At 47.5% G+C, this 19,796-nt stretch overlaps 4 protein-coding genes across 5 annotated transcripts; all 4 read right to left on the reverse strand.

Moving 5' to 3' along the window:
* Nucleotides 1-62: 62 nt before the first annotated feature.
* LOC108129729 (uncharacterized) lies at nt 63-5,206 on the reverse strand. The gene is made up of 6 exons (XM_017247942.3): nt 4,913-5,206; nt 4,107-4,841; nt 2,836-3,069; nt 2,340-2,784; nt 1,249-2,286; nt 63-1,195 (listed from the first exon to the last, which is right to left on the reverse strand). The coding sequence occupies exons 1-6, from the start codon at nt 5,123-5,125 to the stop codon at nt 63-65; spliced, it is 3,798 nt and encodes a 1,265-aa protein (XP_017103431.2). The 5' UTR covers nt 5,126-5,206.
* Nucleotides 5,207-5,480: 274 nt separating this feature from the next.
* On the reverse strand, nt 5,481-9,309 carry LOC122321525 (uncharacterized). The gene is made up of 5 exons (XM_070282066.1): nt 9,082-9,309; nt 8,272-9,010; nt 7,231-8,021; nt 6,466-7,174; nt 5,481-6,411 (listed from the first exon to the last, which is right to left on the reverse strand). Exons 1-5 carry the CDS (start codon nt 9,292-9,294, stop codon nt 5,612-5,614), a joined length of 3,252 nt encoding a protein of 1,083 aa, XP_070138167.1. The 5' UTR covers nt 9,295-9,309; the 3' UTR covers nt 5,481-5,611.
* A 339-nt stretch (nt 9,310-9,648) lies between these two features.
* On the reverse strand, nt 9,649-14,815 carry LOC108129728 (uncharacterized). 2 transcript variants are annotated; one of them, XM_070282246.1, is made up of 8 exons: nt 14,482-14,815; nt 14,305-14,434; nt 13,635-13,789; nt 12,836-13,576; nt 12,546-12,779; nt 11,399-12,490; nt 10,634-11,342; nt 9,649-10,579 (listed from the first exon to the last, which is right to left on the reverse strand). In XM_070282246.1, exons 2-8 carry the CDS (start codon nt 14,342-14,344, stop codon nt 9,780-9,782), a joined length of 3,771 nt encoding a protein of 1,256 aa, XP_070138347.1. In that variant the 5' UTR covers nt 14,345-14,434; nt 14,482-14,815; the 3' UTR covers nt 9,649-9,779. The 2 variants fall into 2 exon arrangements, with proteins under 2 accessions (XP_070138347.1, XP_017103430.3); XM_017247941.3 differs by having other exon boundaries at nt 14,305-14,815.
* Nucleotides 14,816-15,588: 773 nt separating this feature from the next.
* Nucleotides 15,589-19,534, reverse strand: LOC108129333 (uncharacterized; the record flags this gene model as incomplete). The annotated part of the gene is made up of 5 exons (XM_017247299.3): nt 15,589-16,388; nt 16,439-18,239; nt 18,297-18,530; nt 18,580-19,320; nt 19,388-19,534. Coding segments are annotated over 5 exons (3,723 nt in total), but the record flags the coding sequence as incomplete, so codon positions are not given.
* Between the last annotated feature and the right edge of the window lie 262 nt (nt 19,535-19,796).

The following is a 19,796-nucleotide window of genomic DNA, read 5'->3' on the forward strand; positions in this document are numbered from 1 at the left end:
TTTATATTTTTGATACCTCCACCGAGGGTTAATTAAATAAAAGAGGCTTATTTCTTGTTCTTTCAGTTCAACGAAAAGTCTTCGATCTGGCTTCCGGCATTAAGTACCACAGTCTCCGGTGTGGTGGGTGCTCCCAGTCGCACCCATTCCCTCGGAAGTCCTGCGTCCTTTCTGGCTGACTGAATGGCGTGCTGGATGGCGAACAGGACTCCAACTGCCAGGCACAAGGCAGGTTCTCCCGTGGCCTTGGATCGCATGAAACCCACTGGATTAGGACTCTTTTGCAGCAACTCGATGCGGAAATCAATGGGAATGTCCTTAGCACCTGGAGGATGGTAATTCCAAGTGCGGTTTGTGAGGATCTGGCCCGTCTGGCGATCGTAGACAAGAAGTTCGGTGAGATAGTAGCCCAGTCCCATCACAAAAGCGCCCTCCACCTGGCCCACATCGATGTTCGGACTCAGGCTTTCGCCAGCGTCCTCCAGGATGTCCACCCTTCGGATTAGGTGGTTTCCAGTCAGAATGTCCAGCTCCACTTCTGTGAGACTTAGGCCAAAGATGCTGTAACTGGGAATGTCACCCAGTTTATACGATTCTGTGGCAATCAGGAAAATGGACTGTAGGTAAGCAGCTTGGAGCACCTGCAACCAGGTGGCCTGGGGCCCAAGCTGCTTCTTTACCGGAGACAGTCGCTGGTTAAGAGTGTCGCAAGCTTTCCTCACGGCAATGCCAATCATCTCACTGGTCATTGAGTTGGCAGTTATCATGGTGTTGGCTCCATTCACGGTGTTGCTTCCTTCGACCCGCACCTTCTCCAGCGGCACTCCGAGCAGGAAAGCTGCCACCTGTGCTGCCTTTGTGTTGATTCCTTGGCCAATCTCTATGGCACCGTGGGAAATAACCACAGATCCGTCTTCGTGGTAAATGGCCACTGTGGCGGGGTAGGTAAAACCTATGGTTGTGTTGAGGGGAAAATTCATTATTGATAGTCCCAGGCCGCGTTTACGCCATCGATTCTGGGTGTTGAACAGGTTGACTTGGTCCCGTCGCTTTCGATACTCTGTGGAGGCCAGGAATCTAGGAAGGAGCTGGACCATTTTGCTCCCAGGCTGCAGGTTAACCAGACGAACATCAGCTGGATCCAATTGGCACTCGAAGGCAATGTGTTCCATGGCGTTCTCTGTCATGGCAATGCCTAAAAAACATATTTTAATATTGACGTTTAAAGTACCATGTTAAAGAGATTACCTTCCGCTGATCCTGGTGCCCGGCACCAAGTCGAACTGGGAGCGTCAGTGAGGATGGCACTGCCCTTGACCCTAAAGTTCGTATCAGCCAAATTGTAAACATTTCTGAGGGCCGGCAAGGTCAGGAAGTCTACTACGTTTTCGTTGAGACTGCAGCCGGCATCTTCGTAGTAGTCGTTGGTGAGTAGGATTATGGAGCCACTAGCGCGGGCACGAAACTCGTAGTCCGAGCGGCAGGCCCAGCGTTTACCGAGTGTCTCCATCATGGACTCGATGGTCTGGACGAATCTGACAGGCCTATTAAGTTTGGAGGCCACCAGAGCGGCGGCACAGGCCGCAAAGTTAGCCCGAGTTACCTTGGCTCCGTAACCTCCACCGACTCTCCTCACTTGCAGCTGAATAGAGTTTACAGTGACCCCCAGCATATGAGCAATGGCTCCCTGAGTGCCGTCCATCCATTGGGTGGAAGAGTACACTTGCAGAATGTTATCCAGGGGTACCACAATCGTCGTTTGGGGTTCCATGGAGAAGTGATATTGTGAGCCCATTTCAAAGATTCCCTTTCCCTGAACATCACCAGGAACTAGTGGCCCCAACGCCACAGGTTTCTGCCCCTCTTGCTTAAGGCACACAATTCTATCAGCTTGCTTTTCCGCCAGAACCTGGCTGATGCTGGAGTAGACCTTCTTCTGATCCCTAGCGTAGGTAACTTTCACCAGAGTGGCTGCATACGCCGCTGAGTCCTGGGTGAGTGCTGCTACCACCCCCAATGGCTGGTCGTAGTACTTGATCCTCCCGGCAGCAAATAGCTCTTCCGCTGCGGGTGTCTCCCTAGTCACCGTGACGATGCTATTTACCCCGGGAATGTCCTTGGCAGAATAAAAGCCCAATACGCCCTTGCACTGAAGTGCGGATCTAGGATCTATCATCTCTATAGTGGCCCCCACTCGCTTGGCGGTCACAAAAGCACAGAAGACGGAGCTCGAGGGGGTCAGGAGGTCGTTCACATACGAGGCCTCCCCAGAACATTGGATAAGTCCTTAAGGTAATAAGTAAGTATAAATCATACATGTTTAGTTTCGTAAAGCTTACCTTCTAGTTTTTGGACGGGCTGGGTGACTGGATAGTTTTTCTTTATAGTCTCAAAAGACTGGCTCCCCGAAGAAAGAGGCCTATCCAGCAGAAAACCCCCAGTGCGATATCGCTCCTGAACCCGCTCCTTAGGCGCGGTGGCCAGAAGAAACTTGTAGAAGAGCGAGCAGGCCAGCATATGACGATATTCAGGAGAAGCTTCCGGTGGTCGTTCCTCCGGCTGGATGCTGCCTGAAAGTTGCTGGAAGATCTGAGTAACAGTGGCAGGATCATAAAGATCTCTTCCCGGGAGCAGTTTCTCCAAACCGTTGTCATGAACGTAATCTGGTCGAATGTTTCCAAAACAAATTCGGGCAGATCGCACAATACTGCGCTGAATATCCTGCCATTCGATCAGGAATCCTGCATTCACGTAGGCGTGTACATTCTGGGCTCTGGCAAGGATCTGTTAATAAATTGTGGAAATGACTGACACATTTTAAAGAGCATTTCCTACCTTGTAGGAGTTAAAGATGTACTTATCCTGTGGATATGCTTTTAGGATGAATGCAGCTAGAACCAGTTTGGCGGATGTATCGTTAAGATACGACAGCAAGCCCATCATTCTTTGATTACTGGGATTATCGTAGACCAGAACCTTGACATCCAAAGCTTCGAAGGTAATGAACACATCCGATGGGAACTCCGGATGCTGTTTTTTTATGCTTATGTTTCCAGCCAATGTACCATTCTGGATTTTTTAAAATAACTTCAAAAATTACATTCTCAATTGAGAATTATTTGTAACCTATTATTTCTCTCTATGTAACTGGCGGAATTAGTAGTTGCACTATCTCTGCTTTTTATACCCTTGCAGAGGGTATTATAATTTTGGTCAAAAGTGTGCAACGCAGTGAAGGAGACATCTCCGACCCTATAAAGTATATATATTCTTGATCAGGATCACCTCCTGAGTTGATATGAGCATGTCCGTCTTTCCGTCTGTCCGTCTGTCTGTCTGTTTCTACGCGAACTAGTCTCTCAGTTTTAAAGCTATCGACTTGAAATTTTGCACACACCCTTCTTTTCTTTGCACGCAGTATATAAGTCGGAACGGCCCGGATCGGCCGACTATATCCTATAGCTGCCATATAACTGATTGATCGGAAATGGTATAACTTCGGTGTTTTTAGAGTTAGAGAGTTAATTTTAATTAATTAATTTTAATTAATTTTAATTAATTAATTTTTAATTTTGCACGAGCGCTATTTTTGGCAAAATAATACGACATGCCAAATTTCGTAAGGATCGGCCGACTATATTCTATAGCTGTCATATAACTGAACGATCGGAAATGACCCAACTTTCGTGTTTTTTGAAGATAGAAAGCTGGAACTTGGTACAGATTCTATTCTATATTCCGGTTGTAACTGCAAGGGTATATAAACTTCGGCTCCGCCCGAAGTTAGCTTTCCTTTCTTGTTGAAAGTAAAATGGATTTTAAAGTAATTATTCTCTTAGCTATAAAAAGTCGGTTAGTTATTATAAGAGTTTCATAAAAGGCTGTTCAATATGATTCATAACAAATATACGAGTATAAATTCATAGAAAATACAAAATTAATAAAAAAAATATCTTTTAAAATGTATTCCTGTCTTGTTTTAAGACTCAAGTCCATTTTTAAAATAAGGCAATGTAAAGAAAGAGCATACATCAATGTAGATTGCTAATTTCTTTGCGTGACGAACCGCCAAACGAGTTGGTGGATTTATGGTGCGCTCAACTTACATTTCGGACTGGCACATTGGCAATCAGGTTGAAGTGCTGCCACAACTGGACACAGTATTCGAATCCGGGCCTCTTGGCAGTCTCCAGGAACACCTGCATAGCATCATCGAGTGTAAGATTCGCTCCCAATAGCGTGTAATCAGCTTCGATGCGGTACTGCTTCAGCTCCGGCACCTTGTTCACGTCGATAAAGTGTCTGATGGTCCTCGGTCTCCGGTAGACTCCATGAGCCGTGTTGCCCGCCACCAGGATGTACAGTTCTCCGCTTCCAACCTGGCTCAAGGCGGCAAAGAGCTCCACAAGGGACTTGGGCCAGTACCAGTGGTTACCACTTTGATCCCTCACCGGGGGCCTGGAGCAGCTACCCTTGCAAGCTTGTCCAGTTTTCAAGCAGAGAAGCTCGAAGGAGTCCTCGATGTCTATGCACTCGGAAGGAACGTCCACTGTGCTGTCAACAGCAAAGGACTTCATGGCGTCCAGGATGGGGCGATAGCCTGTGCATCGGCAGATGTTTCCTCCGAAGGCGTCCTCCACCTGTGCCATGCTCACCTGTCCCTGGTGCTGCTCCAGCAGTCCGTACATGTTCATGACGAATCCCGGCGAGCAGTAACCACACTGGGTGCCATTCAGCTGGGCCAGGCGTTTCTGGATCGGATGGTAACCACTTAGCTGGTTGCCAAGTCCCTCATCAGTTATAATTTCCGCATCGTCACAGGTGTTTAGGAGAGTGAGGCACTGGAATTCCGAACAGAAATTGAAACAGTGAGTTAGCCATTAGAATCTGAGTGTCTATGCTAGCCACTTACGGAGTTTGCTGCCCGGGATTGTACCTCCTGGGTGACAGGGTGCCGCCGGCGGATGACGCAGACACAGGAGCCGCATCCACCCTCCAGGCACATGTATTTTGTGGCCGTCAGGTGGAGATGCTCCCGTAGGAAGGCATTGAGGGTGATATCCGGGGCAAAGTCCGTGGCCTCCACCTCGTACGGGAATCCGTTGACTGTGAACTTGATGCTCATCGCTGCAGAGTCGTCGGGTGAATGGAGCACTTTCGGGCATTTACTCCTATTGCAGAGCTGCGAAACCTGAATACTACAAAATTGGGCTGAACGGGTTTAGACAATCAAAGTGCCAAGAAAGCAAAACGCAAATAGTGAATTAATATTGGCTTAATTGCACTTTCTGCTTTCCAAAGCTCTCTTTAAGTTGTGAACAAAATGCAATATGCCAAAATTATTCAATTCGAAAATAATCGCATTAATACGATTGTTATGAAATTTGGGGGGTAACTTAAAATGTAAATGTTATGTGCATTAAATTAATGCCATTATTTGAAAAAAAAACAATGTAAATTTTCATAAGCAGTTTGCGTGATTTTTCCAAAAACAAAAAATTTATTTTATTTATTCATGTTTATGGGTATTATATATAGTATATTATATACATTTATAAAAGTGTAAAAATATAAAAAAAGAAAAGCATAATGCCCCACCAGAAAATAATCTTTATTTAAGCCTAAAAGTTGCCACCTCATGGCCCGCATTTAGCACCAAAGTTTCGGGAGTGGTAGGAGCTCCCAGACGCACCCACTCCCTCGGAAGTCCCGCATCCTGGCGTGCGGACTGCAGGGCCTGCTGTAGAGCAAAGACCACACTCACGGCCAGGCAGCAAGGAGGTTCTCCAGTCGCCTTCGATCGCATGAACCCTGCCCCATTTGGATTGGGCTTCTGGATAAGCTCAATGCGGAAGTCGATGGGTATGTCCTTGGCGCCCGGCGGCTTGTAATTCCAGGTGCGGTTGGTGAGCAGACGACCCGTTTCGCGATCATAGACCAGCTGCTCACTTAGCCAGTAGCCCAAGCACATGACGAAGGCTCCCTCGACCTGGCCCACATCAATGTACGGACTCAGACTTTCACCAGCATCCTCCAAAATGTCAACCCGTGTGATCTGATTATTTCCTGTGAGAACATCCAGTTCTATTTCCGTAAGGGCCAGCCCGTAAACATGGTAGTTCTGCATGTCGCCTTCCTTGTAGTGATCCGAAGCAATAAGATTGATGGATTTTGCGTATGCTGCTTCTACGGTCTCCACCCAACTGGCACCGTCTTTCTTCACCGCCTTTAAACGATCATTGAGTGTATCACAGGCTTTTCGAACCGCAAAGCAAAGACTCTCGCTGCCCACAGCCCCTCCAGTGACCATACAATTGGCCCCATTGATGGTGTCCGAGGACTCCACTTTGACAAAGCTCAGATCGATGCCCAAAGTGAAGGCAGCCACTTGAGCTACCTTAGTATTCATGCCTGAAGGAAAATACAAGTTCAGAAAAGCTTTAATCCGTAATGTGAAGTACGTACCTTGTCCCATTTCGATGCCTCCATGGGTGACCACAACGGTTCCGTCCACATGATAAATGGCGACTGTAGCCGGGTACTGCCCAAAGTAGAAGATGGGATAGTCCATTACCGCCAATCCGAGGCCTCGCTTTGTCCAGCGATTTTTGGAATTGTGCGTCTCTATCTGCTGCTTTCTCTTGTAATACTCCCTGGACTGAAGGAATTGGGGCAGCAGATCGGTCATTTTATTCCCGGCAGCTATGTTTAGAAGTCGCACTTCGGCTGGGTCTTTCTGCACCTCAAATGCTACGTGCTCGACGATGTTCTCCATCATGGCGATTCCCTCTACCGACCCCGGAGCCCGACACCAGGTGGAACTGGGGGCATCTGTGAGCACCGCATTGCCATTGATCTTGAAGTTCTCACCCGTAAATTCGTAGCAGTTAGCGGCGGTGAAGGTCGAGTGGCCATCAATGGGGCTCTCGTTAAGATTCCAGCCTGCGTCTTCGTAAAAATCGTTGGACATTCCGACAATCTTGCCATTCGATTTAACATGACACTGATAATCCGAACGGCAGGCCCACCGCTTTCCATTGCAGTCCATCATGGACTCTATTGTTTGCACAAAGCGGGCAGGACGATTGAGCTTGTAAGCCGCCAAGGCTGCGGCACAGGCCACCTGGTTGCCACGGGTAATCTTAGAGCCGTATCCTCCGCCCAATCTACGAACCTTAAGCGCGAAAATATCTGTAAGCCATGAGAGTTAAAGTCTTTTAAGAGACTTACCTGTAGCTGGACATCCTTGGCCTTCACCTGGATCATGTGAGCAATGACTGACTGGGTGAGGTCCATCCATTGGGTAGCCGAGAAGACTTTTAGGCCATCCTCGAAGGGAATAGCCACTGTTGTGTGGGGTTCCATGGTGAAGTGATACTGCAATCCCATCTGAAAAATGCCTCGAACCTCCTTATCAGGCTGATCCGAAAACTTGATCTTTTTTATTTTTGACTCAGAAACAGCCACAATTTGGGAGGGATCAGGAGTGGAAGATGCAAACACATCCGTCAAGCTCGGCAACAACTTGAAGTCGGGGCTGGGATTACTGTAGCTTATTTTCACCAGCTTGGCTGCTCGATGGGCTTGATCGGCCGTGAGAGCCACAACAACTCCAGCGGGCTGCTCCGAATGACGAACTAGTCCCGAGCAAAAGATCTCCTCAGCCACAAACCCGAAACTGGGCTCCACAAAGGTATTCGTTCCAGGAATGTCCTTTGCAGAATAGAAAACTATTACTCCTGGCTGCTTTAGAGCCTCCGATGCGTCGATCTGGTCGATGGTGGCTCCCACCTTGGTGGCACCAACAAAAGCACAGTGGACAGCGTTCGAAGTAGTCAACACATCATTCATGTAGGTGGCTTCCCCGGAGCACTGGATCATTCCCTCCACCTTCTCGACAGCCTGGGTGACGGGGTAACTCTTTTTCTGAGTCTGGAACTGCTGTAGTCCAGAGGACAGCGGACGCTGGAGGATCTGGCCTCCACTCTTAAACTTCTCGCTGACATTGGCCGTGGGAGTCGGTTAGTTATTATAAGAGTTTCATAAAAGGCTGTTCAATATGATTCATAACAAATATACGAGTATAAATTCATAGAAAATACAAAATTAATAAAAAAAATATCTTTTAAAATGTATTCCTGTCTTGTTTTAAGACTCAAGTCCATTTTTAAAATAAGGCAATGTAAAGAAAGAGCATACATCAATGTAGATTGCTAATTTCTTTGCGTGACGAACCGCCAAACGAGTTGGTGGATTTATGGTGCGCTCAACTTACATTTCGGACTGGCACATTGGCAATCAGGTTGAAGTGCTGCCACAACTGGACACAGTATTCGAATCCGGGCCTCTTGGCAGTCTCCAGGAACACCTGCATAGCATCATCGAGTGTAAGATTCGCTCCCAATAGCGTGTAATCAGCTTCGATGCGGTACTGCTTCAGCTCCGGCACCTTGTTCACGTCGATAAAGTGTCTGATGGTCCTCGGTCTCCGGTAGACTCCATGAGCCGTGTTGCCCGCCACCAGGATGTACAGTTCTCCGCTTCCAACCTGGCTCAAGGCGGCAAAGAGCTCCACAAGGGACTTGGGCCAGTACCAGTGGTTACCACTTTGATCCCTCACCGGGGGCCTGGAGCAGCTACCCTTGCAAGCTTGTCCAGTTTTCAAGCAGAGAAGCTCGAAGGAGTCCTCGATGTCTATGCACTCGGAAGGAACGTCCACTGTGCTGTCAACAGCAAAGGACTTCATGGCGTCCAGGATGGGGCGATAGCCTGTGCATCGGCAGATGTTTCCTCCGAAGGCGTCCTCCACCTGTGCCATGCTCACCTGTCCCTGGTGCTGCTCCAGCAGTCCGTACATGTTCATGACGAATCCCGGCGAGCAGTAACCACACTGGGTGCCATTCAGCTGGGCCAGGCGTTTCTGGATCGGATGGTAACCACTTAGCTGGTTGCCAAGTCCCTCATCAGTTATAATTTCCGCATCGTCACAGGTGTTTAGGAGAGTGAGGCACTGGAATTCCGAACAGAAATTGAAACAGTGAGTTAGCCATTAGAATCTGAGTGTCTATGCTAGCCACTTACGGAGTTTGCTGCCCGGGATTGTACCTCCTGGGTGACAGGGTGCCGCCGGCGGATGACGCAGACACAGGAGCCGCATCCACCCTCCAGGCACATGTATTTTGTGGCCGTCAGGTGGAGATGCTCCCGTAGGAAGGCATTGAGGGTGATATCCGGGGCAAAGTCCGTGGCCTCCACCTCGTACGGGAATCCGTTGACTGTGAACTTGATGCTCATCGCTGCAGAGTCGTCGGGTGAATGGAGCACTTTCGGGCATTTACTCCTATTGCAGAGCTGCGAAACCTGAATACTACAAAATTGGGCTGAACGGGTTTAGACAATCAAAGTGCCAAGAAAGCAAAACGCAAATAGTGAATTAATATTGGCTTAATTGCACTTTCTGCTTTCCAAAGCTCTCTTTAAGTTGTGAACAAAATGCAATATGCCAAAATTATTCAATTCGAAAATAATCGCATTAATACGATTGTTATGAAATTTGGGGGGTAACTTAAAATGTAAATGTTATGTGCATTAAATTAATGCCATTATTTGAAAAAAAACAATGTAAATTTTCATAAGCAGTTTGCGTGATTTTTCCAAAAACAAAAAATTTATTTTATTTATTCATGTTTATGGGTATTATATATAGTATATTATATACATTTATAAAAGTGTAAAAATATAAAAAAAGAAAAGCATAATGCCCCACCAGAAAATAATCTTTATTTAAGCCTAAAAGTTGCCACCTCATGGCCCGCATTTAGCACCAAAGTTTCGGGAGTGGTAGGAGCTCCCAGACGCACCCACTCCCTCGGAAGTCCCGCATCCTGGCGTGCGGACTGCAGGGCCTGCTGTAGAGCAAAGACCACACTCACGGCCAGGCAGCAAGGAGGTTCTCCAGTCGCCTTCGATCGCATGAACCCTGCCCCATTTGGATTGGGCTTCTGGATAAGCTCAATGCGGAAGTCGATGGGTATGTCCTTGGCGCCCGGCGGCTTGTAATTCCAGGTGCGGTTGGTGAGCAGACGACCCGTTTCGCGATCATAGACCAGCTGCTCACTTAGCCAGTAGCCCAAGCACATGACGAAGGCTCCCTCGACCTGGCCCACATCAATGTACGGACTCAGACTTTCACCAGCATCCTCCAAAATGTCAACCCGTGTGATCTGATTATTTCCTGTGAGAACATCCAGTTCTATTTCCGTAAGGGCCAGCCCGTAAACATGGTAGTTCTGCATGTCGCCTTCCTTGTAGTGATCCGAAGCAATAAGATTGATGGATTTTGCGTATGCTGCTTCTACGGTCTCCACCCAACTGGCACCGTCTTTCTTCACCGCCTTTAAACGATCATTGAGTGTATCACAGGCTTTTCGAACCGCAAAGCAAAGACTCTCGCTGCCCACAGCCCCTCCAGTGACCATACAATTGGCCCCATTGATGGTGTCCGAGGACTCCACTTTGACAAAGCTCAGATCGATGCCCAAAGTGAAGGCAGCCACTTGAGCTACCTTAGTATTCATGCCTGAAGGAAAATACAAGTTCAGAAAAGCTTTAATCCGTAATGTGAAGTACGTACCTTGTCCCATTTCGATGCCTCCATGGGTGACCACAACGGTTCCGTCCACATGATAAATGGCGACTGTAGCCGGGTACTGCCCAAAGTAGAAGATGGGATAGTCCATTACCGCCAATCCGAGGCCTCGCTTTGTCCAGCGATTTTTGGAATTGTGCGTCTCTATCTGCTGCTTTCTCTTGTAATACTCCCTGGACTGAAGGAATTGGGGCAGCAGATCGGTCATTTTATTCCCGGCAGCTATGTTTAGAAGTCGCACTTCGGCTGGGTCTTTCTGCACCTCAAATGCTACGTGCTCGACGATGTTCTCCATCATGGCGATTCCCTCTACCGACCCCGGAGCCCGACACCAGGTGGAACTGGGGGCATCTGTGAGCACCGCATTGCCATTGATCTTGAAGTTCTCACCCGTAAATTCGTAGCAGTTAGCGGCGGTGAAGGTCGAGTGGCCATCAATGGGGCTCTCGTTAAGATTCCAGCCTGCGTCTTCGTAAAAATCGTTGGACATTCCGACAATCTTGCCATTCGATTTAACATGACACTGATAATCCGAACGGCAGGCCCACCGCTTTCCATTGCAGTCCATCATGGACTCTATTGTTTGCACAAAGCGGGCAGGACGATTGAGCTTGTAAGCCGCCAAGGCTGCGGCACAGGCCACCTGGTTGCCACGGGTAATCTTAGAGCCGTATCCTCCGCCCAATCTACGAACCTTAAGCGCGAAAATATCTGTAAGCCATGAGAGTTAAAGTCTTTTAAGAGACTTACCTGTAGCTGGACATCCTTGGCCTTCACCTGGATCATGTGAGCAATGACTGACTGGGTGAGGTCCATCCATTGGGTAGCCGAGAAGACTTTTAGGCCATCCTCGAAGGGAATAGCCACTGTTGTGTGGGGTTCCATGGTGAAGTGATACTGCAATCCCATCTGAAAAATGCCTCGAACCTCCTTATCAGGCTGATCCGAAAACTTGATCTTTTTTATTTTTGACTCAGAAACAGCCACAATTCGGGAGGGATCAGGAGTGGAAGATGCAAACACATCCGTCAAGCTCGGCAACAACTTGAAGTCGGGGCTGGGATTACTGTAGCTTATTTTCACCAGCTTGGCTGCTCGATGGGCTTGATCGGCCGTGAGAGCCACAACAACTCCAGCGGGCTGCTCCGAATGACGAACTAGTCCCGAGCAAAAGATCTCCTCAGCCACAAACCCGAAACTGGGCTCCACAAAGGTATTCGTTCCAGGAATGTCCTTTGCAGAATAGAAAACTATTACTCCTGGCTGCTTTAGAGCCTCCGATGCGTCGATCTGGTCGATGGTGGCTCCCACCTTGGTGGCACCAACAAAAGCACAGTGGACAGCGTTCGAAGTAGTCAACACATCATTCATGTAGGTGGCTTCCCCGGAGCACTGGATCATTCCCTCCACCTTCTCGACAGCCTGGGTGACGGGGTAACTCTTTTTCTGAGTCTGGAACTGCTGTAGTCCAGAGGACAGCGGACGCTGGAGGATCTGGCCTCCACTCTTAAACTTCTCGCTGACATTGGCCGTGGGAGCGTGTTTCAAGAGAAACTTGTAGAGAAGTCCACAGGCTAACTTGGTTCGGTAAGCGGGACTGGCGTCAGGTAGCACTTCATCAGATTCGATCACTTCCCCGAGTTTCTTGAATGTCTGTTCCACCGAATTGTTTTCGTAGGGATTCTGACCCACCAGCAACTTCTCCACCCCCGAGGCGTGAACGAAATCGGGTCGGATTCCTCCGAAGCAGATGCGGGCGGATTTCACTTTGGAGTCAGTTTCCAATTCCAAGAGGAAAGCTGCGTTTACATAAGCGTGTGCGTTCTGGGCTCGTGGCATGATCTAAGGAAAGGGAAGCTTTCAATAAAAATACAAGTCTATAGAAGTGAGTTCGTACCTTGTAAGAGTCGTAGATGTAAGTGTCCTTAGGATAAGCCGGAAGGATAAAACTCTTGAGCACCAGCTTTCTGTCGTTTAAACTCAAATACTCCGACAAAGTCAGTTTCTGATCTTCAGTGGCATTTTTGGCGGCCAAGACTTTTACGTCGAGAGCTTCAAAGGATATGAAGATATCCGATGGGAACTCAGGATGTTGCTTTTTTATCGAGATGTTGCCAGCCAAAGTTCCCGACTAAAAGAAACACGATTTTATACAAAGGAAAGTCTAAAGTCTAACCAACAACTCACGTTGCGGACTGGTACGTTGGCAATCAAATCAATGTGATTCCAGAGGACTTCCAGGTACTCAAATCCTGGCTGTTTCGTGGCCGTCCGAATGATTTCCATAGTCTGAGTGAGACTGAGGTTAGCTCCAAGCATAAGCTCATTCCCTTCGATGCCGTGCTGATGCAGTTCCTCCACTCCATTCACATCGATAAAGTGCTTTATTTCGGATGATCTTCGGTAGACACCGTGAGCGGTGTTTCCTGCCACCAGCATGAACTCCTCGGAATCCTTGACCTTCTCAAGAGCCTCGAACAAGTCGGTGAGATTCTTGGGCCAATGCCACTGGCTTCCATCGTCGTAGACCAAGTTGGTTCGGGACTGATCGCAGGTGCCGCTGCAGGCTAATCCCGTCTTGGGACAGTTGCGGGGCTTAAGATCCTCGATGTCGGCACACTCCTTGGGGACCTGGATGTTGCTGTCCACAGCGAAGGACTTCATGGCATCCAGAATGGGTCGGTAGCCAGTGCACCGGCATATGTTGCCCCCGAAGGAGTTCTCCACTTCTGTCATGGACACTTTTCCGTCGTTTTGCTGCAGCAACCCATACATATTCATTACGAATCCCGGGGAGCAGAAGCCGCACTGGGTGCCGTTCATCTTGGCCAGTCTCTTCTGGATGGGATTGTAACCCGTGCGCAGGTTGCCCAACCCCTCGGCCGTGACGATCTCCAGATTGGCGCAGGTGTTGAGTAGAGTGAGGCACTAAAATTATGATATCGGTTAGTTGATTAGTTATTGCTTTACTTGGATGTCCTCCTACCGAGTTCACAGCCCAGCTACGTTTTCCATCGCGCACCACACAGACACAAGCTCCACACCCTCCCTCCTGACACATGAACTTGGTGGCCGTAAGCTGGGCATGCTCCCGGATGAAGGTATTCAGGGTGATATCCGGCGGCAGGTTGGTGAGATTCACTGCAAAGGCCAAGAGGATTCATTAGCATCGCATGCATAAAAGTTGCCAAGTCACAGAATCTTAAGTACGAGCTTGAAAACCAGTCGGACAATAAACAATGTGTGTACTATATGCACTCTAATTTGTTTAATCAAAATCTGGCTGATTGTAGTCATTGATTTTTAAATTTATGGAATTATTTTAGTCGAGATATGTACATATATATTTATGAAGCTAGCGGAACAAACGACCTTAGGGCTTCGTTTGAAGAACCATTACTCTTATCTTAGCCACGAATAGGCAAACATAAGCATGTAGTATGTGAAGTGTAGAAAATAAGGCCAATCCAAATAATCAGTAACATTATCACTAAAGTAACTCTTTGGCTTTTATCGATGTTTTGTTATTATTTACTTAAGAAATCTCAGACACTGGTCTGCTAAGACACTTACGGAAAAAAAATCAGTGGATATGGAAAAGCTTTTTCGATTTCAAATCAGTGTTTAAATAAATTCACGTTTCTTTTGATACTCACCCGTATATGGCAATCCATTGATTGTAAATTTTGTAGTCATTCTGATTAGTTTATGCAATAAACCTTGTTGTTGTGCTCCTCGGCTCTAACAAAGCAACAAATAACTTAAATGTCAGATGCTGAAATATACTCTATAAATAATTCAATTAGTGTAAGACGGTTGCTTCTGTTTTCTATTATATGTAGCCTGCTGGGAGCTATTGCCTCCGGTTGCTCCGAGTTTCTCTGGCCAACTGATCGAGGAATCAACAAGTTCGAGACTTGGGCCCCATTCTCCGATATTTTTTTGCGCAATTTTCTTGCCCCAAACACAACACAAGTCGCTTTCGTGCACATGCGCGGACCGAGTAAACAGAATTTTGAATAGATTTTCGTGCTTGGCGATCGACGTTAATTGCAGATAGTCAAGCTTTTGCTCCAAGCTGATTGCAAGCTGTTAAAAAACTCGCAAAAAATAAATAAAAACTGCCGGCGCCGAGTTTTCGGTTTGCTTGTTGCTTTAGTTCCCCCTTCATTCGACGATTTTTAGGCAGCTGCGAAGTAGTCACGATATATCCGAGAATTGGGGTAGAAAAGTAAAAATAAAAAATATATTTTTTTTCTATAGTAAAATAATAAATACCCTATAAAGTATGGTCCAGACTATGTTTATGCTTTAAGCTAAAATATGTCTGATTAAAAGGTGGTCCGTATAATATATTAATATAGCAGATTTTAGTACAGATTTTATCACCTATGTGCACTTTTCTTTGGAAGAGTAAAAATCAAAATATTAACGCTGACATACAAAAAACTATCAACAGTACCAGAGCTTTGTTTAAATTCTCCATTCAGTTTTACATGCAAATTATTTCGACTAGGCTTTGAAATGAAATTAACTTTTGTGTTTGTACGCCGATTTTAATGACTTTTTAGTATAGAGAGTGATGATAATCTGCCTTTCAATTTTCATTTAAGCTCCATAGAAAATTACAAAAATAAAAAAAATTCTGGTCAGGTTATGAGTAAGCTAAAAATAACAAAAAAAGAGAAAAAGCCGGCCGGCGTAAATAAAAAACAACTCTCTTTTTACGCAACAAAAAATGTGTTCGCTCTTAGCTTTTAACAAATAAACATTTTAAAAGCTTTGACTTTAAAATAACTCAAAGCAAAAACTAGAATATAAAGCTTTTGAGTGATTTTAATTTGAGAACAAAATATTTTTAGGTTGGAGTGATTTTTACAAATATGTATTATATTTTTTAATATTTGTGCAGAGTGCATTTCTGTAAATATTTTATGAATTTATTTCAGTTTGAATTCCGCCACTTGGTGGCCCGAATTAAGGAGGAGAGTCTCCGGGGTTGTGGGAGCCCCAAGGCGCAGCCACTCTCTCGGAAGCCCTGCATCCTGGCGGGCGGATTGCAGGGCCTGCTGCAGGGCGAATATCACGCTGACTGCCAAACAGCAAGGCGGCTCCCCCGTGGCCTTCGAGCGCATAAATCCCGCCCCACTGGGACGTGGATTGTGCACCAGCTCCACCCGAAAGTCGATGGGTATGTCCTTGGCCCCCAAAGGCTTGTAGTTCCAGGTGCGGTTGGTCAGCAGACGTCCATTGTCGCCCTCGTAGATAAGCAGTTCGCTGAGCCAGTAGCCAAGGCCCATAACGAAGGCGCCCTCCACTTGCCCCACGTCTATCCAAGGGCTCAGGCTCTCGCCCGCGTCTTCCAGAAGGTCCACACGTTTGATTATAATGTTGCCCGTAAGAACATCCATCTCAACTTCGGAGAGGGCCAGTCCGAGGACATGGTAGTTCTGCATGTCTCCGGTCTTGTAGTGATCCGAGGCAATGAGATTGATGGACTGGGCGTTGGCAGATTCCACAGTCTCCACCCAGGAGGCCTTCGGTTTCCTCACAGGCTTTAGTCGAGCATTGAGAGTCTCGCAAATCTTTCGCACCGCAAAGCAAACGCTCTCGCTTCCGATGGCATATCCTGTAACCATGGAGTTGGCTCCGTTGATGGTGTCCGATGACTCCACCTTTATGTAGCTCAGGTCGATGCCCAAGGTGTAGGCTGCCACCTGGGCCACCTTTGTGTTCATGCCTGAAGGATAATACATAATTAGAAAAGTATAAAGTAAGAATTATAAGTACCTTGTCCCATTTCGATGCCTCCATGGGTGACCACAACAGTTCCATCCACATGGTAAATAGCCACTGTCGCCGGAAACTGGCCAATGTAGATTATGGGAAAGTTCATTACGGATAACCCCAGTCCTCGCTTCTTCCATCGGTTGTTGGAGTTATGGGTCTCGATCTCCTTCTTCCGGGAATAGTACTCCCTCGTATTGAGGAACTCTGGAAGCAGAGTTGCCATCTTACTCTTCTTGCTTATGTTTGCCAGTCGCACATCTGCCGGGTCCTTCTGGATTTCAAAAGCCACATGCTCGATGATGTTCTCCATCATGGCGATGCCCTCAACGGATCCCGGAGCACGGCACCAGGTGGAACTGGGGGCGTCGGTAAGCACCGCGTGGCCACTGAGCTTGAAGTTGCTCTCCGTGAACTCATAACAATTGGCTGCAGTGAAGGTGGAGTGTCCTTCGACAGGACTTTCGTTGGTATTCCAGCCTGCGTCTTCGTAGAAATCGTTGGACAAGCCGACGATTCTGCCATTCGATTTTACATGGCACTGGTACTCCGAGCGACATGCCCACCTTTTTCCATTGCAGTCCATCATGGACTCGATGGTCTGGACAAATCGGACTGGGCGATTGAGCTTGTAAGCCGCCAAGGCTGCGGCACAGGCCACCTGGTTGCCGCGGGAAATCTTAGAGCCATATCCTCCGCCCAGTCTGCGAACCTGAAGCTGCACATCCTTGGCCTTTATTTGGAGCGTGTGTGCGATTGCCGACTGGGTGTGATCCATCCACTGGGTGGCCGAAAAGACCCGTAGTCCGTCTTCGAATGGAATAACCACTGTGGTCTGCGGTTCCATTGTGAAGTGATATTGCAGACCCATCTCAAAGATGCCGCGCACCTCCACATCTGGCTTATCGGAGAACTTGACGTCATTTAGTTTCGAAACAGCCAGTGGTACAATCCGTGAGGTATCCAGGGTGGGAGATGAGAACACGTGCTTTAAACTTGGTAGCAATTGGAAATCAGCCCGCGGATTACTGTAGTTGACATTCACGAACTTGACAGCTCTTTGAGCCTGATCAGCCGTCAGGGCCACGATCATGCCCACCGGTTGCTCTGAGTGACGCACCAGGCCCGAGCAGAAGATCTCCTCTGCCTGGTAGCCGAAACTGGGCTCGCAGAAGGTGTTGGTTCCAGGAATGTCCTTTGCGGTGTAGAAAGCCACAACACCAGGTTGCTGGAGAGCCTCGGACGCATCAATCTGGTCAATGGTGGCCCCCACCTTTGTGGCGCCCACAAAGGCGCAATATACAGAGTTGGAAGTGGTCAGCGTATCATTCATGTAAGTAGCTTCTCCGGAGCACTGGATCATCCCCTCCAACTTTTGCACTGCCTGGGTAACTGGATAGTTTTGCTTTTGGGTTTGGAAGAGCTGCAAGCCAGAGGAGAGCGGCCTCTGAAGGATCTGCCCGCCACTCTTGAACTTCTCGCTGACCTCCGCATCCGGAGCATGTTTCAAGAGAAACTTGTAGAGGAGTCCACAGGCCAACTTGGAGCGGTATGCTGGACTGGCATCGGGCAGCACTTCGTCCGGCTTGATCAGGCCCTCCAGTTTGTTGAATATCTGCTCTATCAGACCGCTCTCAAAGGGCTTGTGACCTACCATTAGTTTCTCTATGGGTGTGGCATGGGTAAAATCAGGACGAATGCCTCCGAAACAAATTCTAGCTGATTCCACAGTAGAATCCGATTCCAATTCCAGGAGAAAGGCTGCATTGACATAAGCATGGGCGTTCTGGGCACGTGGCATGATCTAGACACGAATTCTAAATAAATAAAAGGAATATTATAATCTCTTTGGACTTAATACCTTATATGAGTCATATATGAATTTATCCTTGGGATAAGCTGGTAGATGAAATGCCTTCAGCACCAGTTTTCGGTTTGGATCACTCAAAAACTCTTCAAGGGACATTTCTAGTTCATCAGTGGCGTTTTCCATTACCAATACTTTAATATCCAATGCCTCGAACGAAATAAAGATGTCCGAAGGAAACTCGGGATGCTGTTTCTTTGTGGCAATGTTTCCTGCCAAAGTACCAGACTGAAATGGGAAATATTAGTAGGATAAGGGAGTAACTTGAAAGACTTACATTTCTCACTGGGACATTGGCCACCAAATCGATGTGATTCCAAAGAACTTCAAGATACTCGAAGCCTGGTTGCTTGGAAGTGCTCTGAAGAACATCCATGGTCTGGGTCAGACTCATATTAGCTCCCAGTTTCAAATGCTGAGAATCGGAGCTGTGCTGATGCAGTTCCTCCAGGCCACTGACATCTATAAAGTGCTTGATATCAGGGGATCTTCGGTAGACACCGTGAGCTGTGTTTCCCGCCACCAGCATGAACTCATCCGCATCCTCAATGTTCTCCAGAGCATCAAACAATTCGATTAGGGTTTTCGGCCAGTACCACTGGTAGCCTTCCTCGTAAACGAGCTTAGATCGCTGGCAACCGCCCCTGCAAGTTTTACCCGATCGCGGACAATTCCTTGGCTTTAGATTCAGATCTTCAATGTCCGCACATTCGGCTGGAACCTCAATGTCGCTGTCCACCGCGAAAGATTTCATGGCGTCCAGAATGGGTCGGTAGCCCGTGCACCGGCAGATGTTGCCTCCGAAAGAGTTCTCCACCTCTGACATGGTCACTCTCCCGCCGTGCTGCTCCAACAGCCCATACATGTTCATCACGAATCCGGGCGAGCAATAACCGCACTGGGTGCCATTCATCTTGGCCAGCCGCTTCTGAATTGGATGGTAGCCGCTGTTCTGGTTTCCCAGACCCTCGCAGGTAACGATCTCCAGCTGGGAGCAGGTATTCAGCAGCTTGAGGCACTGCAATCGGGAATGGGATAAGTGGGTCGTTAGTGCTGCAGAATGACTTGGCTGATCTCTGACCCACTGAATTAACGGTCCAGGAGCTCTTGCCATCGCTCACAGTGCAGACACAGGCACCGCATCCTCCCTCCAGGCACATGAACTTGGTGGCCGTCAGTTGGGCGTGCTCCCGGATGAAGGTATTCAGGGTGATGTCCGGCGGGAGGTCAGTCAAGTTAACTGGAAAGATTTACTTATGAATTTGTTTATTTTGATTTTTTTCCCCCCTTAATCCTTACCCGTATAAGGCTGCCCGTTAATAGTAAAGGTGGTGGACATTTTTATAAATTTATTTATTTTTTTACCACAGAGTGTTGGGGAGGTCTAAGCTCAACTGGTGCTAACTGAATCAAGAGCGTCTAATATAAACCCTAATTTAAATTAATTTAGTTAAATGGTTTTTAACAAAGCATGATTTTGGAAAATGCAAATAA

This window comes from Drosophila bipectinata, chromosome 3R (genome assembly GCF_030179905.1).
Source record: "Drosophila bipectinata strain 14024-0381.07 chromosome 3R, DbipHiC1v2, whole genome shotgun sequence".
In the NCBI taxonomy this organism is placed as follows: Eukaryota; Metazoa; Arthropoda; class Insecta; order Diptera; family Drosophilidae; genus Drosophila; species Drosophila bipectinata.

Bases quoted from the DNA above. Each gene is read 5' to 3' on its own strand.
- LOC108129729 (XM_017247942.3), bottom strand. From the start codon at position 5,125: ATGAGCATCAAGTTCACAGTCAACGGATTCCCGTACGAGGTGGAGGCC. The intron at 2,785-2,835 runs GTAGGAAATGCT...ATTTATTAACAG, and splicing joins ACATCTTTAACTCCTACAAG to ATCCTTGCCAGAGCCCAGAA. The intron at 2,287-2,339 runs GTAAGCTTTACG...TATTACCTTAAG, and splicing joins GCCCGTCCAAAAACTAGAAG to GACTTATCCAATGTTCTGGG.
- LOC122321525 (XM_070282066.1), bottom strand. From the start codon at position 9,294: ATGAGCATCAAGTTCACAGTCAACGGATTCCCGTACGAGGTGGAGGCC. The intron at 7,175-7,230 runs GTAAGTCTCTTA...TTCGCGCTTAAG, and splicing joins CCAAGGATGTCCAGCTACAG to GTTCGTAGATTGGGCGGAGG. The intron at 6,412-6,465 runs GTACGTACTTCA...ATTTTCCTTCAG, and splicing joins AGGCATCGAAATGGGACAAG to GCATGAATACTAAGGTAGCT.
- LOC108129728 (XM_070282246.1), bottom strand. From the start codon at position 14,344: ATGACTACAAAATTTACAATCAATGGATTGCCATATACGG. The intron at 12,491-12,545 runs GTACGAACTCAC...CCCTTTCCTTAG, and splicing joins ACATCTACGACTCTTACAAG to ATCATGCCACGAGCCCAGAA. The intron at 11,343-11,398 runs GTAAGTCTCTTA...TTCGCGCTTAAG, and splicing joins CCAAGGATGTCCAGCTACAG to GTTCGTAGATTGGGCGGAGG.